Consider the following 23,502-nt stretch of genomic DNA (forward strand, 5'->3'; position numbering starts at 1 on the left):
GTCCCGGCTCTCTCTCCGTCAGACGTCACCTGTCCACGTGGCCCATCTGCCTCTCCTGGTGGGAATGACAGCACCCACATCTGCCTGTGGAGTTGGACCTCCTGCTGAGAGGGCCACCTCCGCCTGAATCCCTTCAACTCAGTCCTGAGCTCCAGGCGCTGTGAGCCGTGGGCTGGCATCCCCTAGCACATGGAGCATCTGCTTTCAGACTCTCTCAAAAGGCAGTGGACACCTGGAAGGAGAGATGTGGATTCAGAGACGTCCGGTGGTCTGGGAATTTGGGTGGTTCTGTCTAGGGCCCTGCCCCCAACTCTTCTCTTGCCTCCGACCCATTCCCCCCACTCCCCCACCCCAGCCCCCAATGGCTGGTACTGTCCACAGAGCCCAGGGCTCACCTAGTAGAGCACATCCTCGAAATCCAGCTGCAGGTAGCGGAGCAGGCGGGCTGGCAGGGGCAGGCGGGGCAGGGCATGGGGCAGGCAGGCTGCCAGGTGAGCACGGAGGGCACAGCGGCTCAGATGCTGCAGCGATCTGGGCTGCCTCACCAAGGCCAAGAGGGAGGAGTAGAAATGGTGGTACTTCTGGGGGCAGAACGAAGGTCTCAGAAGGAGTCTTGGACAAGTGGCACCTACTTCTCCTAAAGAGGGGAGGCTGGTGGCCAGTGGGTGTCTCCAGGAGCCTCTTAGAAGTAGGGAGTGTTTCGGGTGTTCACAATGTGAGTTTTCTTTTTCTGAGTAACTTCTGTGGGGCAGAGTGGGGGGACCCACAGGGCTTCCCTTTAGGCGGTGGAAGTCTCTTGGGGCAGGCTGAATGAGTGTGTGTTCAGGGTCCTAGAATCTGACCTGCAGAGTTTCAGGAGGCACCAGGCCCACGGCCTCCTCAGGAAGCTTCATGATACTGTAGGTGTTCATCAAGACCTCAATGGTCTGCGGGGACGTGCACCAGCGCTCCAGCACCTGCAGGGGGCAGAGCTGCGTCAGTGCTCTAGGGGTTACCACACACTGCTGGTACCCTGTCCGTCCACGCAGGATGACCAGCCAGCCAAGGAACAGCTGTTGTGGGTTGAACTGAGTCCCCCAGACGGTACGTTGACGTCCTAATCCCAGTACCTATAAATGTGACCTACTTAGAAATAGGGTCTTTGCAGATGTGATCAAGTTAAAAGTGAGGTCATTGGGGTGAGTCCTAATCCAATATGACTGATGTCTTTATGAGAGAAAACAGACGCACAGACACACAGGGAGAATGTCATGTGATGACACAGGCAGAGATTGGAGTGATACATCTACAAGCAAGCCAAGGACTGTGGGCAGCCACCCGAAGTTAGGCGATAGGCCTGGGACAGGTTCTCCTTCAGAGCCTCTGGAAGGAGCCAGCCCTACCTACACTTGGATTTCAAATTTCCAGCCTCCAGAACTGAAAGGGAATACACTTCTATTGTCTTAAGCCACCCAGTCTGTGGTACTTTGTTATGGCCACGACAGGAAACCAGCACAAGAGCTAGCATTTCTCTTGTGCATAGTTTATGCCAGATATTTTCTTAGCACTTCGCGTGTGTTGACTCTTAATCCTCGTCCCTACAAGGTTATCCCCATTTTACAGACATGGGAAGCTGAGGCACAGAGAAGTTAAGTAACTTGCCCAAGTTGTAGTTCCAGCAATCCAAGCCTGGAGGTGTGGCCATAGAGGCCTCCTTGCAGGGAGGGGTTCCTCACTGGAGGACAGGCACCCCTGCCAAGCCTGGAGCAGCTGCAGGTTGTGGGAGATGAATGCCGACTTTTTGATCGCTTGGGATGTCGTGGAGGCCAGATGAAGGGACGAATGGGGCACCTTGCTGTGCCAGCCTGTCCCCAGGGCAGTGTGGACAGGACACGGCTGGAGGGACAGGCAGTGGGGTCCCAGGAAATCCGTCTGCCACTCTGCCTCCTTCTCCCACCCCTTCCCCGAAGGGGAAATCATTAGCTGTCAGAACCACTGTCAGATTACAGGGAATTGCTCGTCTCCTAATTATTTGGTGTTAATAGGAGATTAATTAGTGTTAATTGTTGATTTTCTTGTATTTTCCCAAAGGGGAGACCAATCTGCCGAACTCTCGGGCTGTTTAACTATTTGGTCTTGCTTAGGAATCTAGACAGATGCTTCTAGGTTTATGAGTGAAGGAGAGAGGCAGGGACAGCAGGGGAGCATCCAGGACCCCGCGGGGCTGGATGGTTCAAGCCCAGGGGCGGGGAATCTGCGCCTGCTGCCCTATACCCATCCTGACCCAGCTCCTTGGAGAACGAGGGTCCCCACCCCAGGTCCAGCATCCTCCGTGATATTATATAGCCCCTCCAGACACGGCACAGCATGGACAGTGTCCCCTGCCAGTGCCTCGGTAGCACAGGTCTGCAAGCTGAACCCACCTCGGGGGATATTAATGTAAAATAAGACAGCGAGTGGAAATTGACAGTGAAAGGTGTTTTTCTTTGGTGCCAGGATAGCAGCTGCTGGTCTCGGTGGTGTATGTTCTGCTAAGCTCTTGGATACAAGGACCATGTCCATCTGCAGATGGTCAGGAGGCCTTGAACCTCATGACCCAGGCTTAGCACTCTGCCCTGGGCGAGTGTCTCCTGTGCCTGGAGTGTCTCATGTTCAGGGTCCCACTGCCAGGGGGAGCTTCCTAAATGCTTCTTTCATCAGCTCTCTCCCCTGATGAAGAAACGACTCCCTGCCACCCGCATCAGTTCTGGCTCCTTCTGTCTTTTCAGCTCCTTTATAATCTGGCCCCAGTGCCTTGTCTGCCTTCATCACACAGACATGCAAACACATACGCACATACAAACACGTGTATATGCACACACACACAGCGTATATACATGTGTGCACGCACACGCGCATACACCCCTCCTGCTGGTGTGCTGTTTGCCCCCTGTTGGGCTTTGCTTGCTTGATGAATGAAAGACAAAGTACTGACCCATGTGCCCAAGTTTGGAGCCGCAACCAGAGCAGCTGGAGCACAGGTCTGGGTCTCCCCACACCCTCGCTCTCATGGCCCTCCCTCTGGCCCTAGCCCCGTACCTTGGGGAGAGCCCCGGGCCACACGCGGACGGCACCGTGGTTGAGCAGCGCCCGCACTGTGTGCTCCGGGCCCTGGGCCAGGGCTGCAGCCGGGCCCTGCAGTGCGTAGTGTAGGGCCGTGTGTCCCCCATAGTCCATGGCGTTGGCGCTGACGCCGCAGGACAGGAGCAGCTCCACGGCGTCCGCATGGCCTCGGCGACAGGCCAGGTGCAGGGGCCGCCGCCTGTCCTGATCGGCAGCATCGGCATCGGCCCCGGCCGAGAGCAGCAAGCGGCACAGCTGGAGGCAGTGGGTGGTGGTGGCCTCGGCGTCAGCGGGGGACGTGCAGCGGGCGTCACAGGCGGCCAGCAGCGGGGTCCAGCCTTCAGCATCACGGGCATTGGAACATGCTCCCCGTCTTAGAAGTAGGTCTGCCAGCTCCACGTGGCCCAGCCGGGCGGCCACATGCAAAGGGGTCTCCTCCTCCTCTTCGGACCGACCATCCACTTTTGCTCCAAACCTCAGGAGCAGCTCTGCACACCTAGTAAGGGCGAGACGGCCGAGGGGAGGAAAACGGGGTGCAGACCTTCACCCCTGTGTTCCTGCTGGTCTGAGCAAAGCAAACCTGGGGGGACCCTTGGGTGGCCCCTGATGCTGTCTGCTCCTCCTCATCTTCCATCCTGCCTGGCACTGGGCATCCAGCAACATCCTGCAGCATCTTTAGTGCCCTCTCTCAAGCCAGGGCTCTGCATGCTGGGACGGGAGGAGGAGGGGGGAAGGGGACCCAGAAGTGAGCACAAATGGACATTGGGGCAGTGGGAGAAAGACCAAAACCAAAATCGGCCAGCCAGATTTGCTCCAGGATGGCCCTCTCAGAAGATTGTGTATGCCTGCCAAGACGTGTGCCCTGAAATTCAAGGCTAAGAGGACTTAGCGTCTTTGAGTGACACTTTCCTCATCTATAGAACGGGGATAACTGCTGGTACCTAGACCGAAGAGGTTGCTGTGAGCCGCATGTAAGACAATGCCTGAAAAGCTGTCGGCATGAGTTCATAATGGCCGCGTTGGGTGGGGGCAGTGGGTGGCATAGATGGTGGTGGATCATGGGGGCTCATTATATTATCCTGTCCACCTTTCTATATGTTTGAAATTCTCCAAAATAATTTTAAAAATACACTTGCTTATTCAAAACAGGAAGGAATGATTGACACAAAGTGTGATCTCAGGGAGCCTGGGCTGAAACACGGCCAGAACGAAGAATGTGGGATTGCACAGAACAGCATCGTCCAATTCAGTGGCCCCCAGCTACATGTGGCCACCGGGCCCTTGCAGGATGGCTAGTCCTGATGGAGACGTGCTGTGAGTGCAAAATACACACCAATTTTAAAGACTTGGTATAAAAAGAGAATGTAAAGTGTCTCATGTGTTCTTTTTATATTGGTTCCATGTTAAAAGGTTGATATTTTGGATACATTGTGCTAAATAAAATATATTATTAAAATTAATTTTACTTGATTCACAGATATTTATACATCCATGTCCATAGCAGCATTGTTCACGACAGCCAAAACATGGGAGCGCTCTAAATGTCCATCAGTAGAGGAATGGATAAATACAATATGATCTATACCATGGAATATTATTCAGCCTTTAAAAGGGAAGGAAGTTCTGTTACGTGCTACAGCCTGGATGAACCTGAGGACATTATGCTAAATGGAATAAGCCAGTCACAATAGGACAAATACTGTATGATTCCACTCATAAGAGGTGCTGAAAGCAGTCCAATTCATAGGGTCAAAAAGTAGATGGTAGTTGCCAGGGGCTGGGGGGAGGGGGAGGGGGGGTTACTGTTCAAAGGATACAGAATTTCAGTTTGGCGAGATTAAAAAGGTTCAGGCGTTGGATGGTGGTGATGGTCGCACAACAATGTGAATGTACTTAGTGCCACTGAACTGTGCACTGAGCAATGGTTAAGATGGTAAATTTTATGTTACGTGTAATTACCATGATTTAAAAATGAATTTCAGGGCTTCCCTGGTGGCGCAGTGGTTGAGAGTCTGCCTGCTGATGCAGGGGACACAGGTTTGTGCCCCGGTCTGGGAGGATCCCACATGCCGCGGAGCGGCTGGGCCCGTGAGCCACGGCCGCTGAGCCTGCGCGTCCGGAGCCTGTGCTCCGCAACGGGAGAGGCCACAACAGTGAGAGGCCCGCGTACCGCAAAAAAAAAAAAAAAAAAAGAATTTCACCTGTTTCTTTTTCATGCCTTGATAGGGCTACTAGAAAATTTAAAATTACATAAGTGGCTCATGATGTATTTGTATTGGACCACGCTGATGTAGAACACATCTCCAACCATAACATGAGGAAGTCAGTAGAATCCTCTGAGGGCCAATGAGGTTACCAGGAGGGAGAAGGTCCATGAAAGGGGGACCCTAGGATCAAAACTGTGGTGCCATTCAGGGGCAAGATGTGAAATTTGGCAGGTGTGTAGTCAGTAGAGAGAAGGCCTCTGTCGTATATACAGTTAATTCATAGATTTGCCAAGGCTCCCTTTGCCGGGCTTCCAGATTCATCAAAAAGTTATGAGGACTCATTCTCCAAGGTCCCCTACACACAGGGCACGATTATTTGGGTCACTGTAAAGGAATGTCCTCTACAGTAAATAATACATTATTACATTTGGGTATAGCCATTGGTTTCTTGTGAGTCTGGTTAGCTGGGCTCAGTCCCCGAGCTCATTTATCCGAGGGTGCCTGCCAATCTGGAAATGCCAGACCTGCCAAGCTGAGAACCAGACCCTGCCCTCAAGGACCACCACAGGCCCTAACTGGGGGCCTGCTATCCTCGACAGCCTATCTGGATCACTGGACAGTCAGTTCCCTGAGGGCAGAATCCTGCCTTATTTACTGCTGTACTTCGCACAGTGCCTGGGACATAAGCTCAGAAAAATGAAAACTTTACACCACTTCCCCACAAAGGAGCCACAGCTTCCCTTGCGCCGGCCACTGCTACAGCCCTCCTCTGGCCCTGGGGAAGCAGAAGCTGGTGCAAGTATCATTCCAAAGCCCACCAGGCCAGTGGTAGGATGACTTGGGGGGAAATCGCATCCTGACTCTCACCTGAGCCCCAGCTCCTCCATCCCAGCTCACCAGGCCTGCCAGCCCTCGACACGCCCCCTCATCCTCCCTGCGCTGATCTCTTTGCCTCCCCTACGAGCGGAATGGGGGTTGAGGCGAGGGGTCACTCACTCGAGGCTGCCAGCCGCCCCGCAGAGGTGCAAGGGGCGCTTCCCATCCTGGTCAGGGATGTTGGGGTCGGCTCCTGCCACCAGCAGCACGTGCGCACAGGCAGCGTGGCCTGCAGCACAGGCCTCGTGCAGGGCGGTGCGGCCCCCAGGGGCACTGTCTGGCCTCGCCCTCCGCCTCAGCAGCAGCCGCAGGATCTCCGTGTGGCCCCGGCTGGCCGCCACATGCAGTGGGGTGGTCAGCTCCTCTTTGTACGTCAGCGACCAGAGTCCTAGGAAGAGACGGGACCTGGGCCTCAGACCCTGGAGGGAGGCAAGGAGCTGCCAGGCAATGGGGGAGGTGGGCAGAGGCCGGGAAGAGGGAGCCCAGAGCTCCTTCCCCAGGCTTCCGTCTCCCGCTCGGACCCCCCAGTGTCCCTGGCCCGTACTCAGAGCACGGATGTTGAAGCGGAAATCCCTCCATCGCTCTGGGTCGCTGGTATCAAAGACGGAATCTGCAGCCAGGCCAGTGCTGGGGTCAGCGAGGATGCAGGAGACACAGCCCACATCCCCGGCCAGCACCGCCTGCCAGAAGGCCAAGGCGGGTCCCGAGGCCGTGCGGGTGACGATGGGTCCCGGGACTGACTCCCGGCGCTCTGCAGACCCTCCGCTGGGCTTCTCCACCAGCCTGGCACAGAGGGCATGTCGGTCACCTGGGGGTTCGCCCTGCTCCCTGCACTCTTCTGGGGACCAGCTCATGAGGGCAGCGTGGGAGCGTGGGGGAGGGGGGCTGGGGGCTCGGGGAGGAGAGGTAGGGGCCAAAGGCAGAGAGGAGGAGAGGAGGAGGAGACAGGAACAGACGCGAGGAGAGTGTCTCCGTGTGCCTGAGCCGCGCTGACCTGGCCCCTGGGCTCAGCAGGAGCTATTCTGGGCTCCGCATGACTTCTCTCCCGGGCCAAGGTTTAGGCAAGCCTCAGGGTGCGAGAGAAACAGCCCGGGAGTGCTCCTCGTCCTCAAGCACCTGGTACCTCTGCGCCTGGTGCGCTCGGCCCAGGCGCCCGGCCCTCAGCCCCGTGGCCCCCGGCCGCCCCTCACCCCTCTGGTGGCTGCTCCAGCGAGGCTCGGCAGCCCGGCTCTCCAGCAGCAAGTCGGCTGTGCTGTGAGGGGGGAACAGCTCCTGCAGCCGCGCCAGGTCTCCAGTGTACAGGGCGTTCTGCAGAGCCATGTCCCGGCACAGCAGCGGCGAGCGCTGAGGGGCCTCCCAGGCTGGGCAGGACCGGGGCCCCCAGGCCCGGCAGGTTGAGGCCGAGCGGAGGCACCCCAGACGGTGTCCCCAGTGGGGAGGGGAGCTCCGTCTCCCTGGCATGGCCAGTTTCAGGGAGAGAGAGCCCAAGCGGCAGGACGCAGGGCGATGCCGCTGGCAGACTGGGTGGGCAGGTGCTGGGCCCAAGCCAGGCGCTGGTCCAGTGTGGGAGGGGCAGGGAGCACACAGAGGCCACGCCATAAATAGCCCTTGAATAGCCCGGACATCCTAGCTGTCAGCTGCAGGGAAGGAGGCCTCAGGCTGGGGCTGGGAGTTAGGGTGGAGCCCTCCAACCCTGAGCTTCACCCCAGAGCTGCATGTAGCAGGGTTGAACGGACCACCCAGACCTGGTGTCCAATCCACAATTTCAGGGGTAAAGGAAAACGGAGCCCAGAGGCGGGGAGAGCTTCAGCCAAGGTGTGACACCTTGTTGCAGGGGTGGGGGTGGGGGTGGGGATGGGGGATGGGGCTTTCAAGCTGCCCTTTTCTCCCTCGTTCTCATCTATCCTGTGCTTCACCACGCTGGCCTCCAGCGGCCAGGGCTCTGGTCCCAGAGGGAGGGCGCGTGGGTACCAGATAATTCCTCCTGCCTTCCCAAATGCCACCAATTAGCCCCGCACCTTCCCACTTCCAAACGCAAGGGAGGGGGACAGCAGGCACCAACGGCAGAGAACACCCCACTCTATGAGGAATCCCCTCCAGGGGTTCTCTGGAAGATGGGCTTCTGTGCAGGGGAAAGAGGGCTTGGCCTACAGGCAGCCCACCTCGGTGCTGACCCCCCGCCTCCCTGGGTGACCCCGGGGTCTCCCATGGCATCGCTACCTGGAGAGTGAGGAGGAGGTGGCTCTGCCCATTGGGGCACCTTAGGATGATGAGACTACTTCCACTTGGGGAGATGAAAAGGGGAAAGGGGAGAAAGGACATTCAAAACCCAGCCCCTGGGGACCACTGCCCAGCACACGGCCTCCTTGCACCAACCCAGCGGTCTCCCCTCACCTGGCTCTCATGACACTTAGAACACGCTTTGACCTCAATTCACACACTCCTTACCTGGCTTCTTCGGAGAGAACCCTGGGGCTCCCAGCCCTCGGTGGCATGGTTGTCCCCTGCTCCGCGAGTTCCCCAACTCCAGCTCCCACAACAAGGGGAGCCCACGGGTGGACTTCCACCAGGGGCAGGAGGCTGTGACCCCTGCAGCCCCCCGCGGGTCAGAGCAAGCAGTGCAGAGCTTGGGCAGGTGGGTGGGGGAGGGCTGGTGTCCAGAGGAAAGCGGTGGAGCATTCGCAGAGAAGGCACTGGATCTCCCCGCAGCCCTTGCTCTGGCCACAAACGCCTGCCTTTCCCTACAGCCTTTTCCCCCAGAACCTTCTCTCCCCACCTCACTCCGCTCAACCGCTGCCCAAGAGCCCTCACCTCCCCGACTTCCCAGACGCTCCTGTAGAAATAACCAAACCCTAGAGTAGAAGGGACCTTGTAGATTAGCTGATCCAACCTCTCCTCACTCCGCAGGCAGGGAAACTGAGGCCCAGAGACAGGAAAGTACCGTGCGAAACCACAGGAGGTTCGTGCCAAGTGGGGCTAGAACCAGGGTCCGCTGGCCCCCAGACTCTGGCTCTTTTCTTTTCCATACTTACTATAGACCTTCTCTCTCCCCTCTCTCCTCTTTCTCTTTCTTTTCTTGTTTTTCTCCCTGAAATACCTCGAGGAGGAAGAGAGCTGGGGAGACAGGACAGGAGAATGACAGGAGGTGAAGACCCAGGTGGGGTCTGGACGGGAGGTCGGGGGAGGGGGGTTGCGAGACGGAGGCTGGGCGCGGGCAGGGGCACAGAGCCAGGAACGGGGAGCACGGAGGTGGACAAAGAGGGCAGGTGCCTGCGCCGTCCGGCCGATTATCCCTCTGCCGCTGGCCCCTTCGCCTGTGGGGTCCCAGCCCGTCCCATCGCTAATCTCAGGCACCCTGGCCACAGCATCACCTCCTTTTCTTCTTCTTTGCCAGCTTGGCTTCCTCGGCGGCGCCTTGGTCCTTGATAAGGTTCATCCTCTTCTTGCCCAGCGGGGCCTTGAAGCACCAGTCCTGGGTTGGAGGCAGAGGAGGAAAGGTAAGTGCACGGGGTCTGACCCCCGGCCCTGCTTCCTGGCCCTGCCCTTTCCTGGAGTCGGGCAGCTTTCAGTTCAAACCCCAGATCCACTCTTTACGGTCTGCGTGACCTTGAGCAATTTCATGACCTCTCAGCCTCAGCTTTCTCCTGTATAACGTCAGGAAGATCACGGGGGCTGCCTCACGCGTTGTCGGAAAGATGGTGTGAGTGAACGCTTCCAAGGTGCGCGGCACAGGGCCGGCACGTCTCAGGGAGCCCTCTAAGTGTTGGTGAGCAGCATGGAGGTGTGACCCCGGGCTCAGAGCCACTCCCATTCCCTCACATCAGGGTTGCCTCCACACCCCAGGGAGAAAGGGTGACCAAGGAGAGGCAGAGGAGGATGCGGACCGAGATGGACCAGACGGAGCCCGGACTGCGCAGGGCAGGCAGTGCATAGAGCGTGCTGCAGCGGGTGGCGGGCGGGAGGCTGGTGGCGGTGTTTGAGGACAGAGGGGACGAAGCCTGAGGCGGCTGGAGGCCCGCAGGGACACTCACCTGTATCCGGATCTCTTGCCCCACTTTCTTCCTCTTCTCCACCTGGAGGATCTCAGAGTCAAAACTCTGATTGGGATGTAGGCTAGCAAACCGGTTCTTCCACAGATCTGACCGTGGAGAGGTTGGAGTGCAACGGAATGTCGGGGTTCCAGGTGCACACACGCACTCACACACACATGCACAAATAATCTCACACGTGCACACACGCACACTGCTCCACCTCTCCTCACCGAGCTGCCTGACACTTCCACCCAGACCACAGACCAAGGCCTGATCCCAAGGCCTGTGGCCGCAGGGATAAGGCCCCCAACCCGGGGAATCACACCTCACACCCCTCTCCCCTCTGGCCTTCTCCCCTCGGCCTCCACACCCACACTCTGACACTGCCACCTCATGATACATGGCACAGGTCCACTCTCCCCAGGACCAAGGTCACCCCAAGACCCCACAGGCCTGGTCACTCTTCCCCAGCCCCTACCCTCTCACTTGTGTACTCCTCGTGTCCGGCTTTAATCACAGGGATGGATTTGGAGGACAGCATTCTCAGCATCATATCTGCTTCCTGGAACAGAAACATCCTTCGGCTTTTTTTTTTTTTTTAAGATTTCTTTTTTTTTAATTTATTTATTTTTGTTTATGAGTTTTGGCTGTGTTGGGTCTTCATTGCTGCGTGGGCTTTCTCTAGTTGCGGCGAGCGGGGGCTACTCTTCGTTTGCGGTGTGCGGGCTTCTCATTGCGGTGGCTTCTCTTGTTGTGGAGCATGGGCTCTAGAGCACGTGGGCTTCAGTAGATGCGGCTCATGGGCTCAGTAGTTGTGGCTCGAGAGCTCTAGAGTGCAGGCTCAGTCGTTGTGGCACACGGGCTTAGTTGCTCCGCGGCATGTGGGATCCTCCCGGACCAGGGCTCGAACCCGTGTCCCCTGCATTGGCAGGTGGATTCTGAACCACTGTGCCACCAGGGAAGCCCTAAAGATTTCTTTTGATGTGGACCATCTGTAAAGTCTTTATTGGGTTTGTACAATATTGCTTCTGTTTTATGTTTTGGGTTTTTTGGCCCCGAGGCATGTGGGATCTTAGCTCCCCGACCAGCGATCGACCCCGCACCCCCTGAATTGGAAGGTGAAGTCTTAACCACTGGACTGCCAGGGAAGTCCCCCATCCTTTGGCTTTGACCCCCTCACCTCTACGCATCCCAAACTCTGGCCCTGATTCTCCCAAGAGCAGCCTCCCACCGGGAATTCTCTGAGATTCTGTCCCTGACCGCTTGGTCCATGAGTCCAGGCAGTGCCTTACCCCCTTCCTGGTCATTTCTCCCTTCCTTTTCTTCTTCTTTTTCTCTTTTTTCTCCTTTTCTTTTCCCTTTTCTTTTCTTCCTTTTTCTTGCTCTCCTGGACCTGCACCTCCAGTTCCATTTTCAACTGTGACAAACAAGGGAAGATGTTTCAGAGAAGACCACAGGGATTTGATAGGAGCAAGAGAACCAAGGGCCTGAGCTAGGGGTGCACCCAGGACCCCAAAGGCCCGATGTCACTGGTGGGATCCAGGCACTGAGGGACCAGACACTTGACTGGGGTCCAGGAAGAAAGGGGTGCAACTGAGGGAGCGCTCTGCTCAGAGCTGCTGCTCTCCCAGCCCACGGGGGCCTGGAGCCTCGGGGCTCTCACCAGACATGTTTCCTCTCGCTGGCTAAGGGTGCCTTCTCCAGCTTCTTCTGGGTATCCCCTCCTCCCCATGCAATCACACTGGCTACGTACATCTCCTCCACCACGTCTGCCTCTACTGAGGGTGGCCTCTCCCCCTGCCACCCTCAGCTTACGCTCAGCACTCTCTGTAACCTCAGATTCCACCTACCATAGAAAGTCTTCTATCCCCAGCTCCACAGTACCTGTTCTGGAGTCTTGTCTGCAAAGATCAGGTAGGATCCACCTAAAGACTCATCTGGATAATCAGGGAATCGGCCAGGAAGGGCACTAAATGAACATAAAATGGTTGGAGAGACAGATGGATGGATGGGTGGATGGATGGATGGATGGATGGATGGATGGATGTGTGGTTGGATGGATGGATGGGTGGACGGATGGGTGGAGGAACGGAAGGATAAATGGATTGATGAATGGTTAGATAGATGGGTGGCAGAAAGGGTGGGTGGATGGATGGAGATGAATAGAGGGAAGGATGGAGAAAGATGAAGGACCAGGGAGATAGAGGAAGAGACGGAAGGAGTGGATAGTTACAGGATAGAGAGGGGAGACTAGTCAGGGGGCGTCCCTGGATGCTTTTCCCATCTTATTCTGGCATTTTCTCTGCCATCTGGGGAATGGGAAGTCACGTGTGGAGCTGTTCCTGTAGGCTGGGGGCCCCAGGTTTAAACCAAGTGTGTCAGTAGCGTATTGGGGCGTGGAGGGGGGATGGAAAAGAGAATCCAATCTGGACCAAAGGACAAAACAGAAGTGGGGTTAAACGCTGGGGTGAGGAGGGAAGGAAGGGTTCAGGGCTGGGTCAGCTGAGGCTGCGGACGCTGACCGGCACCCGATAAACCCCTGTCGGAGTTGCCCCTTCATTTTCTCTTTCATGTCGGGTCCTCCATCTCCCTGCGGGCATCGTGGGTCTTCACCACGGCCGACTGGAACTCCTCCTTCTTCTCCGTCTGGAGGAGTCTCCGGACATCCTCCCCGAGGCTGGCCTGGGACATGACGCCCGAGTGCTCCGCCCGGCTGGACGAGGGGAGCGGGGGACGTGGACGGGGAGACAGAGGGGCTCAGGGGTGGGAGTGGGGAGGCCCGGCCCCCGGCACACAGCCCCGCACAGGCGAGGCCTCGCGTACACACCCACACGGAACAGCGCGCAGGCCTGCAGCAGGAGAAATTGTGTTCGGAGCCCGAAACGCGTCTGCGTAAATTACTCTGATAATGAGTTTGCTAGATGCATCCGGGCCGGCCCCCCGCCCGCTCCCCCCAGCACACCCTCCCCTGTGAGCCTCCGGGCCCCACCCCCGCACCCCACCCCCACCCCGCCCGGCAGCCGCTCTCGCAGCCACTTTCCCGCCTCATTGGCTCCCAAATGTATTTTAAATATCACTCTGCGCAGAGACAATTACTGAAAACGCTGAGCTCACACTGTTGATGGGCCCGGGCGGCCGGGCTCATTCCTCACCCACCTCCGTGCCACGGCCCCCTGCCCTCGCCCCACCAAGGCCCGAGCCCGGCCTCCCTCTGCCTGCTCTGGCCTCCTGGGGGTCTAGGTCTCCGTCCCCCAACGAGCTCGGACCTCCACTGCCACGCAGCTGCCGCCCGGCCCCTCCCTCCTTCTAAGCCGCTGTCCGCCCTCCTTGGAGTAGCCTTCCCAGCCCTTGTCTCCGATTCCTGTGCCCCCCCAGCCCCCTCCCCTCCCCATCAGCCTTTATCCGCCGGGCTTCTGCAGGCTCTGCCCACGGCCAAGCCCCCTCTCAGGGATCAGGCCTCTCACCCCTATCATGGCCTTGCTCTCCTAGGTCAGCAGAGACGAGCTGGGGGCAGCCCATCACAGAGCAGAGGACAGACGAGGCTCAGGGAGCGGGTCTGTCCCCCCTGCCTGGACACGCACCCCACTACCGCCCACGCTCCCCGGCATGCGCATTCACGCTCCCGTCACCTGGTTCAGACTTAGCCACCCTGCCTGCAGAACAGAGGAGAAGAGAGCCTGGGGCCCCCAGAGCAAGTGGCCCAGTCTGGTGTGAAAGGGGTGTGGCCTCATCCCAACTCGGCCTCCCGCGCTTCTCCCAGGGGCTGCAAGAGCCTTGGCGGGGCTCCCACTGGCTTCGCGGCCGCCTCCCTCTGCGGGGCCCCCCCACGGCAGCCTCTCCTGCCAGCTGGGGGACCAGGGGCCCAGATGCTCTGGGCTACTATCCCTCACGCCGCCCCACGTGTGAGTTCCTTCCAAAGGGCTCTAGATGAGGGAGGGGCGGAAAGGGATGTGGCCTGGCAGTGGCTTCGTGCTTCTCCCTAAACCAAACCCTGAAGGATCCCTCAACCAGGGACACTGGCCCCAGCCTGGCCCCACTCCGCTCATTCCTACCCCAGTCCCGAGTGGAGGGGGGCTGTGGGCAGGGAGGGGCTGTACAGGGCCGGGGTGGTGCACTCACCATGCCCATGAACTCCATCTCCGTCCGCCGGTCCTGCTGAGTGCGTTTCCTCTGCTGGTAACCTTTCCACACCTGGGGGGATACATGGGCCCAGACACTCCCCATACTGCATTTCTGCAGAGATGTGAGGGGCAGAGCTCTGGGGAGGGCACCTCCTGAGGACAGCTCACTGGCAACTGCCCCCCTGAGCAGGGAGAGCCCAGAGCGGGGTGGGGCCCGTCTGCACCCAAGGTGTCCAGCTCCAAGGCTTTGTTCCCTCAGCACCCCCTGCCCCTGAATTCCCTCCTTCTCATCTTCACCCTCTACCCTGCTGTATCTTTTGAAGCACAAATCAGAGTTCAAGTACCACCTTCGCCGAGGAGCCCTCCCTAATCTCACTTCTCAGAATGCCCCCCAGCATTTGGAATAAATGCTTGATTGCACCCAGGCACATAGACGTGGGCGCTGTAGGGACTGTGCAGCTCCCCTACATCTTGGGCACAAGGAAACTGAGGCCAGAGCTGGGACGTGGCCTCTCCCAAGTCCAAGGGCCGTTCGGTGCAGAGCTGAGACCAGGGCCAGGTTTCCTCACTCCTCACCCAATGCTCCTCTCCCAGGCTGCCGGCCACTCTCGGACCCGTGGACACCCCAGTGCCATGGGGTGAAGGGTGGGCGCTGGGCAGAGGGGGGCATGGCCTCGCCCCGGTAGCGTCACTGAGACAGCGCCTCGGTGAGCAGGCTCTGCGTCCAGGCCCCCGTCCCGCTTCGCCCTCCTGCTCCTGTGACTAGCACAGGAAAGGCCCCCGATGACTAAGGGCCTCTGATGAGTGTACTGGGGAACCCAGGGCCTGGAATGCAGTGTTTCCATACCCTTGATGTCTGACAAAAGGGACAAGAGACTTGCTTTGGCTCTCGGGGGAAGGGAAGCTCTAGCTTTGGAGCTGACCTTCCTTCTCCAAAGGCTTGTTTCTGCGCTTCCTGAGGGCGAGGACCCCCTGCTCATCCATGGGGCAGCCGGACCTGGGTACAGTCACCCAGATGCAGGGGACTCAGACTGGGGTTCTCTGCGTACTGATTTATAACCTAAAAATCGACCTCATTTGGAGAGGATGTCTGTTCTCAGGGCTGTTGCTTGTTAGTTGCTTGGTTTGCTTTTGCATTCTGGGGGGAAAGAGTTCTAAGTTTCCTGTATTGGACTAGGAAACAGATGCTTCTGAGGCTCTGGGACTTGAGAGAGAAGATGGGAGAGGAGATTGATTTAAGAGAGAAAGATCCAGCCGCCCTAGGTCAGCAGTCCTGGGCCCTTTCTGCCCTGGAGTTTTCTAGGCAGCCTCCAATCTCCTCAAGCTGGTAACCACTACCGCCCAGAGTGAGCCGGCTTAACAGCACCTTGGGGGGGATGCTAGAGGGGCCACGCCCCCGCGCCAGGGCAGACAGCAGGGCTGCCAGGTGACATAGGAGAGGCACGCCCGCCAGGACAGTAAGAAAGCACGGGGAAATCTAGAGACAGAGCTGGGTTTTCTGTAGTCAGGTGGGATGGGGTGTGATTAACGTAAAGGGTGACCCCACGTGGCACAGACCCCAAAGACACCGGGACCTCTTCCGTTCTCGATTTCGTTCATCATGTCTCCTTTTGCCTCAGGAGGCTCAGGATACATTTTAGTGACTCATTGTTAAGAGTCTTAAAAGGTTTTGGAATGATCGTCTACTCTGTTCTGCTGCCGGATTATGGATCTTTCTCCCCTAATTTTTTTATTTTTATTTTTGTATTATTATTATTTTTTAATTTTTTTGGCCGCGGTGCAGCTTGTGGAATTTTAGTTCCCTGACCAGGGATCGAGCCTGGGCCTTCGGCAGTGAGAGTGTGGAGTCCTAACCACCGGATTGCCAGAGAGTTCCCTTTCTCCCCTAATTTTAATGGTCTTTCTGTTTGGGGGGCTTTTCTGGTATCCCACTTCAAGTCCTTTTGGGGATAGAGATGTAGAATAAGTAATAAACAAATAATATACATGTTTATTGACTGATGAAGGTCTCTAGCTTAATATCTAGTCGTGGGGCAACAGAATCCAAGCACCTACATTTCTGTCATCAATTGCTGAGCCAGGCAGGCTTCCTGGAGGAGGTGACTCTACCCTGACCTTCCTCCTGGGTGCGGGGAGGGTGGGGGTGAGGGCGGTGGGGGGTTACCTTCTGTACTTCTGTACGATGATCGCTGCTTTGTCCTGACTGAACCCGGGCCGCCCTTCCTCCCGAATCTTTCGATCTCGCCCCTCCTATTTCCGAACCTCTCGTGTGAAGGTGGCTCGAAGCCTGCCTTGCCTGGCCTGCTCGGCCCTTTGCAGTAGGATTATGGCTTCCGTCCGGGGTAATATTGGAAAGCTCTGGCCAGAGCAGGGGCAAAGGAGGAGGAAATGAGGGAGGGGTTGCATCCAGGCGGGCAGCTGGGAGACCAGCCCCCAAAAGACATCCCGGGGTAAGGTTTTCCCAGAGCATCTAGGTGCACAAGTCCCGTCCCTCTACCTTGGTGTTGGAACGTTACAGGGAGCATAAGAGCACCCAGAGGGGGGTAAAGGGCAGGGCAGGGCCTCTGTGTCCTGCAGGGTGGCAGCTCTGCTCCTGAGGGCGTCTCCCTGACTTACCTCCTCAGAGAACAGTGGCTCTAGTCTGGACAGGAGCTCTGCCAGCATGTGTCCTCGCTCCCTCAGGACGCTGGACTGCTCCAGCTGGAAGCATTTGGGAATTGGAACCTCCAGGTCTGCCTTTGGGGCAACATGGGGGAAGGAGGTGGGAATAAAAATCCAGATCGTCGGACCGCAGCTGGTGCCCTCCAGGTGAAGGTGCAGCCCAGGGATGCTGCAACGGTCTAGGGTGGTGGGCGGTAAGGGGGGGTGAGGGATGCGTGTAGAGAAGGGTCCCTTCCCCAGAGCAGAGCCCTGGTTCTGGAATGAATAGTCCAAGGGAAGCCTGACCACAGGCAGGGGCGGGCAGGGGCGCTGTATGAACGTCTGGGGCCCAGCCGGGACTGGCCCACGCAGGGGTCCCTCTCCCCACCAGGCCTTCTGCCCGCCCAGTAGCCCCAGCCTGAGAGCCAGGGACACACTTTGCCCTTTGCCCTCCCATCACTTCACTCACCCCTCAGACGTGGTGCTCACTCTTCACACTGCCCTCTGTGAGCTGGTCGTGGAATCCAAAGAACTTCTGGAGGATCTTCTGGAGGGGGCTGCAGGTACAAGACCGGGGGACACTTAGAGGATGTCCTGGAGGCAGCATGCGTGGGGACACCGGCTCCCTTGTTAGCAAGCCTTGACCAGGGCAGAGTGCAGGTCAGCTGTGGCTACCTCCCTTGTGAGCATCAAATGAAAGAATGGGCTTCATCTGAGGTCACCCTGTAAACTGGGAGGCTCTGGGTGGATAGCAGTCCTAAAGGCGTTACTCCAACTGTACCTCTCAGCTGGAGACCCTGTATTCCTTACTGCAGAGCGAGCCTCCTTACTCTCATATGTGACTGTACTGGGCACATGGCTGCCATGAAAGCGCCGAGTCCTAACCACTGGACCGCCAGGGAATTCCTCACTCTTCTCCCTTAAAGTGAGCACAAGCACACCTGTTTCCCTGGGCTCTGACAGTAGTTCACTTGGTTCGAGTAAGCTATACCCTCGTAAAGAATGACATTAGGAGTAGTGTGTGGGGCTCAGTGGTGTTTGGGGCTCATTTTGAGCCCTTGTGGGTTTCCCCATCACTGCTCCAGGCTCATGAGAAGGCTCTTTGGAAAATACGAAACACAGCAGTAGCCCGGCCCTGGCCAGCTGGGGTGAGCTTTTAGCTCAGTGGCCAGTAGGGACTTATGAATAAGTCACATATCATTTATATATAAGGCATGGGGCAAAGGACAGTGGGAGGAGAGCGGCGGCAGCAAAGGGCAGCCAGAGAGGACTCCTCAGGCGTATTGCGCCTGCAAATTAATTAGCCGAGGATCTTGTCGAAATGCAGGTTCCGATTCTGCACTCTGCGCTGGGGCCAAGATCCTGCATTTCTAACAAGGTCCCCGGCATCACAGATGCTGCTGGCCTCTGAATCACACCTTGAGTGGCAAGGTGTGAAACACAGCGGGAGTGCGGAAGAGCCGAGGTTCCTGGGCCACGTCTCCCGAGCCTGCCCCTTTCTGGCCGTGGGACCAAAGTGTGGATAATTTGTTCTCATCTCTCGGCATCTCCATGGTAGGCTTGACATAGGAAGAAACACGTGTGAAGCATGTAGGGCCACACTTCAGCCATCATTACAGTGAGCCTTTTCAGTACAAGAAGCTGAAATTACAAAGGGAACGTAAGGGATTTTAGACTGTTCACTAAACCCCACCCCTTCACCCCACTGCCTCAGAGGCTGAATGAGGAAGAAAAGGCAAATGTGGCCACATGTTAAGTGGTGAATCTAGGAGCAGGACATACATGGGGTCATTGTACATTTTTGCAATTTTTTTCTATGGATTTGAGATTTTTCAAAATAAAACTGGGAAAGAAAAGTTAGGAGTCTCAAAAACATTCTCACCAATTTGTTCTGAAGTTAAGGGGAAGAAAGCATTAGGGGGAAATAAAAACATCTTAGAGATCCCAGTCAGTTATTTAGAAGCTGGTTTGGGCCTTTCATTTTTGTGTCTTGAAGAAGAGACCTGTGTAGCCCCTGTGCCCGGCACAGGACAAAAATATGGTATGCCAGAAACGGCATCACAAAACCATGGCCTGCAAGAGTAACACGCATGGAATTTCAGGCCCAGAGAGGGCATGATGGAAGCAGCTAGCAGTAGACCCAGGATTCTAATCCAGACCAAGTCGGACTTCATCTCACTAAGAATGAGAACGTTGTACATTTACATGTACACTCACATGTCCCTCACGGGGCCCACCCAGAAAGCAGTTTTTTTTTTGTTTTGGTTTGTTTTTTTTTTGTGGTACGCGGGCCTCTCACTGTTGTGGCCTCTCCCGTTGCGGAGCCCAGGCTCCGGACGTGCAGGCTCAGCGGCCATGGCTTACGAGCCCAGCCGCTCCGCGGCATGTGGGATCTTCCCGGACCGGGGCACGAACCCGTGTCCCCTGCATCGGCAGGCGGACTCTCAACCACTGCGCCACAAGGGAAGCCCCCAGAAAGCAGTTTTTAAAGGTCTGAATAAGTGTTCTTCCACCTTGGGAGCCAAAAAAGTGATGACACCCTTGCCCCCCGTCACACCTTGCCTTCACCCATCCCTTTTTCAAATCAACACAGCACGAGGAAGCAGTTCACCCTTTATTAAGGTCGGGCCCCAGGTCACTTGGAGCTGGTGTACTTGGTGACGGCCTTGGTGCCCTCAGACACAGCGTGCTTGGCCAGCTCCCCTGGAAGCAGCAGGCGTACGGCTGTCTGGATTTCCCGGGACGTCAGTGTGGTTCGGCCCGAGTACTGGGCCAGCCGGGCGGCCTCGCCAGCCAGCCGCTCAAATACATCGTTCACGAACGAGTTCATGATGCTCATGGCCTTGGAGGAAATGCCGATGTCGGGGTGCACCTGGAGAAGCGGCAGGACCAGTCGATTAACACGGGGGCTCTGCCCCAAGCCCCAGCCCCAAGCTGGGGACTGCAAGGCCCCCTTACCAGACTCTTTCCAGAGGCCGAGAGACATGGAAACAGGGATTTATTTTTTTACTACTATATCCAAGTTAAAAATAATTTCTCCCAACTGCAAGAGATAAGCAATGCTACCTCTCTATTTTCATTTAATGCATTTGCAGAGTGTTCCATAGTATGGACGAATCATAGTTTATATTATACATTCCTCTCTTAATGGACATTTAGGGGGTTTGTTTTGCTATTACATTGTGTTATAATAAATATGTCTTTGAACAGTTGTGTGAGCACAATGAGGGTTATTCCTAGAAGTTCCTAGAGGGCTTGCGCACATAACTTGGTAAATCGTGACCAAATTATTTTCCAGAGAGGACACTCAAAGGACACAGTCTCAGCACCAGACTGGGGGTAAGGAGACCTGGCTTCTGTGGCTGTCCCATGAGTCACTGTACGACCTTAAATACGGCACTTTCCTCCGGGCCTGTTTCCTCTTCTGTCACAGAAGTTTTTGAACTAGGTGACCTCTAGTAAAACAAATGGTAGGGACCTCATAACAGTCCTAAAATGTGAGTAGGCGGATTTTTGCTTTTCTGTCAGTGAAAGGCAAGTGACTGCCTGATGAGGCACGTCAAGCCGGTGGTGGCCACGGAACTAAGCCCGGGCCCCTGCTCTGCCCACCGCCTCTGGTGCCCCGGACGTGACAGCCGGAAACCTGGGCCTGTACCGCGTGGGTTCAGCCTGACCCCTGCGTGTTGTCTTCACATCCTGTTCCCCTCAGGGTTGCAGAGGAGGGACAGCGGCCTCCCACCACCGCACGGGGGACACGCGCGGCAGCCCAGCCCCGCTCCAACCCTCCCGGCACGAGCTCTGAGCCGAAAAGTTAAGCCAAGCTGCCAGGCTCACTGATACCTGCTCCCACCCCCGCTTTCTTCAGGACACTGGCGTCTTCTCTGCTGCTGCCCTTTGGCCGATCCACATGGGTGCCGGGCCCACCCCACGAGAGCATTCCAGAGACCCAGGGATTCAGACTGGAGACAGGCTCCAGTCTGCGGTCTCATCTAACAAGGGGTGAGGCTCAGGCAGGTTGGGGAGGCTGAGGGCAGGCAGCCCAGACACCCCTCCCTCCTCCCGGCCCCGGCTCTGCTGAGCAGGGCAGTGTTTGAGGCCAGGTTGCCCGGGATCCTCTAGACACACTGGTTGGGTACATGAGTGCCCCCAAATGCCTGCCAGGGCGAGAGTCCCAGGCATAGGTCCTCTCACAGGTGCGCTGGGAGAAGTAGGGCACACGTGTGGGTTAGGGGTGGGACTAACCCCCCAGAGCCAGGGGGGCCAGACGTCCGCTGCTGTCAGGTCATGGGACTCAGTCACCCCACCGAGCCTTTATGTACCTGGGGTTCCTTATCTATAAGGTAGACCAACCCCTTAGCCCCCCAGAGACTGAGTGCCGCCCGTCTGGAAGGCTTCCCCGAAGCTGTAGTTCTCACGCACCGCTCCGTGCTCTAGCCACCAGTAACTAGTACCCTCACTCTAGCCACCACTAACTAGTACTTCTCGTTGTGCTGGCGTATGTTTGGCACCGGGTCACCTTCAGCCCGGCACTCTTTTGTGGTCTTCCTTTAACTATGTTCCACCTAACGCTCCACATAATAATCTGGTCTGTCCAGAAGCCTTGTGAGCCTCTGGACTGTGGTGGGAGCATGTTTGAAGGGTCTCCTGCACATCACAGGTCAGGACAGACACTGAGCGGCTGCAGGGACCTCCGAGATTAAGTGCCACACCCTCCAGAGGGGCTCGGGGGCCTCAGTGCCGCGAGTAAACTGCGCCCCGCGCTCTCCATCCGGTACCCTTTCCAGGCTCTTTTGCCAGCGCCCCTCACACGCTCCTAGCCCCCGCTCTCACCTGCTTCAGCACCTTGTAGATATACATGGAGTAGGTTTCTTTGCGCCGGCTACGCTTTTTGGACTTCTTATCTCCAGAGCTCCGGCCCCTCCGGCCCCCAGACTGCTGTGGCTGTCCATGCTCGGTGCTCATCCTCCCGGCCCTCCTGGTGGCCTCCTCTTCCGCTCCTTGGGTGAACTTTTAAGAAGTCAGTTGCCCACCAGGTGGGGCTGGGGGCCAGCACCTGGGAGCGGGGGAGGGGCCTGGCCCAACCCTACCCAGAAGGCGCTCTGGGTTAATCCACAGAGCCTGATTGCTCCCTCCTCTCCCCCAGGGATCTCCCATCTCTGAGTAAGAAGCCCCCCACCAGCCCCCTCCCCCACATTATCATCTCCCATTGTATTACTCACCGTCAGAGTTCATGCCCTGCACTCACGGCAGCTCGCTCACGTGGCTGAGCGCTGGGGTCAGGAGGGGCACAATGCACCCCCCACCCCCCACCCCCGCGGGCCCTACAACACAGCTGGAGAGACAAGGCTGGTTCACACGCAACAATCAGGGAAGAGTGAAAGGGCGAAAGTATGTGGAACAGAAAGCTCAGAGGAAACTTAGGGCTACAGCGGCCAGAGAAGCCTTCGGGGAATAAATGAGGATGTGAAGCTGGCCTGGTAGGATGGGTGCAATTCAACTGGGGAGAAAGGAGATTTTAGCTGGGAGGAACGGAAGAAAGAAATCAATGCGTGTGGTTACAGGGAGGCTTGGACTGAAGGCAGAAGATGGAGCAGAACCCAAGCCCAGGCTGGGCAGAGGCGGCAGGAGCCACAGCTGAGAGGGCCTGACAGGGAGGGTGTCCGGGCGGGAGGACTGGAGGAAGCGGAGCAAGAAACATGGGCGCTCCCTGTGAGAGCAGGTGTCATGGGGTCCCTGTGGAAGTTAGCTGCGAAGGGAAGGGAAGAAAAAGGCGCTGTTGCATGGAGAAAGCTGTCTCACTTGGCACCTATGCGTGAGCGAGTATTTCAGGTTCTTGAACGCTGTGATTAAAGAAACCATGAGCAAGGTGACAAGTCCAGGCTGTGGGGAAGAGGGTTTCCCAATCAAGAGGTGGGGAGGGAGTGAAGACGAGCATCACCTGTCTGGGGGAAGGTGGGCCTGAGCAACCGCCAGCTCACCAAGCCCCCCTTTTCCCAGTTCCAACACCCAGCTACAGCCTAGGGTTTGGAGGACCAGGAGGGCAGTTTTTAATCCAAAATAAGGCCCTAATTTTAGGTGTTCGTAGAAATACGTATTTTTTGGGATTTTTAAGCATTCTTTTTTAAAATATATAAATTTTTATGTAATTAATTAGGTTATTTCTTTTGGCTGCGTTGGGTCTTTGTCGCTGCACGCAGGCTTTCTCTAGTTGCAGCGAGCGGGGGCTACTCTGTTGCGGTGCGCAGGCTTCTCATTGCGGCAGCTTCTCTGGTTGCAGAGCACGGGCTCTAGGCGTGCGGGCTTCAGTAGTTGTGGCTCGCAGGCTCTACAGCGCAGGCTCAGTAGTTGTGGCACACGGGCTCTAGAGCACAGGCTCGGTAGTTGTGGCGCACGGGCTCTAGAGCGCAGGCTCAGTGGTTGTGGCGCACGGGCTTAGTTGCTCCGCGGCATGTGGGATCTTCCAGGACCAGGGCTCGAACCCGTGTCCCCTGCGTCGGCAGGCGGATTCTGAACCACTGCGCCACCAGGGAAGCCCTTAAGCATTCT

At 57.0% G+C, this 23,502-nt stretch overlaps 3 protein-coding genes across 4 annotated transcripts; all 3 read right to left on the bottom strand.

The window, feature by feature from the left end:
• Positions 1-395: 395 nt before the first annotated feature.
• Positions 396-7,088, bottom strand: ASB10 (ankyrin repeat and SOCS box containing 10; the record flags this gene model as incomplete). Of its 2 annotated transcripts, XM_082632627.1 has the most annotated exons (5): positions 6,709-7,088; positions 6,285-6,552; positions 3,058-3,577; positions 843-956; positions 396-581 (listed from the first exon to the last, which is right to left on the bottom strand). In XM_082632627.1, the coding sequence occupies exons 1-5, from the start codon at positions 7,016-7,018 to the stop codon at positions 396-398; spliced, it is 1,398 nt and encodes a 465-aa protein (XP_082488753.1). In that variant the 5' UTR covers positions 7,019-7,088. The 2 variants fall into 2 exon arrangements, with proteins under 2 accessions (XP_082488753.1, XP_082488754.1); XM_082632628.1 differs by lacking the exon at positions 843-956.
• A 144-nt stretch (positions 7,089-7,232) lies between these two features.
• Positions 7,233-18,509, bottom strand: DRC11L (dynein regulatory complex subunit 11 like; the record flags this gene model as incomplete). Its single annotated transcript, XM_082632272.1, is given in 18 exon segments — positions 7,233-7,525; positions 9,262-9,278; positions 9,536-9,636; positions 10,196-10,302; positions 10,682-10,757; positions 11,545-11,559; positions 11,562-11,612; positions 12,080-12,164; positions 12,718-12,778; positions 12,781-12,908; positions 13,785-13,848; positions 14,248-14,269; positions 14,315-14,386; positions 16,432-16,438; positions 16,481-16,566; positions 16,570-16,674; positions 16,933-17,052; positions 18,375-18,509. Coding segments are annotated over 18 exon segments (1,545 nt in total).
• A 1,082-nt stretch (positions 18,510-19,591) lies between these two features.
• H2BK1 (H2B.K variant histone 1) lies at positions 19,592-21,918 on the bottom strand (the record flags this gene model as incomplete). The annotated part of the gene is made up of 2 exons (XM_082632833.1): positions 19,592-19,828; positions 21,787-21,918. 2 exons carry the CDS (start codon positions 21,916-21,918, stop codon positions 19,592-19,594), a joined length of 369 nt encoding a protein of 122 aa, XP_082488959.1.
• Between the last annotated feature and the right edge of the window lie 1,584 nt (positions 21,919-23,502).

The sequence above is a fragment of the Mesoplodon mirus genome (genome assembly GCF_964341445.2).
Source record: "Mesoplodon mirus genome assembly, chromosome: 9".
NCBI classification, from domain to species: Eukaryota; Metazoa; Chordata; class Mammalia; order Artiodactyla; family Ziphiidae; genus Mesoplodon; species Mesoplodon mirus.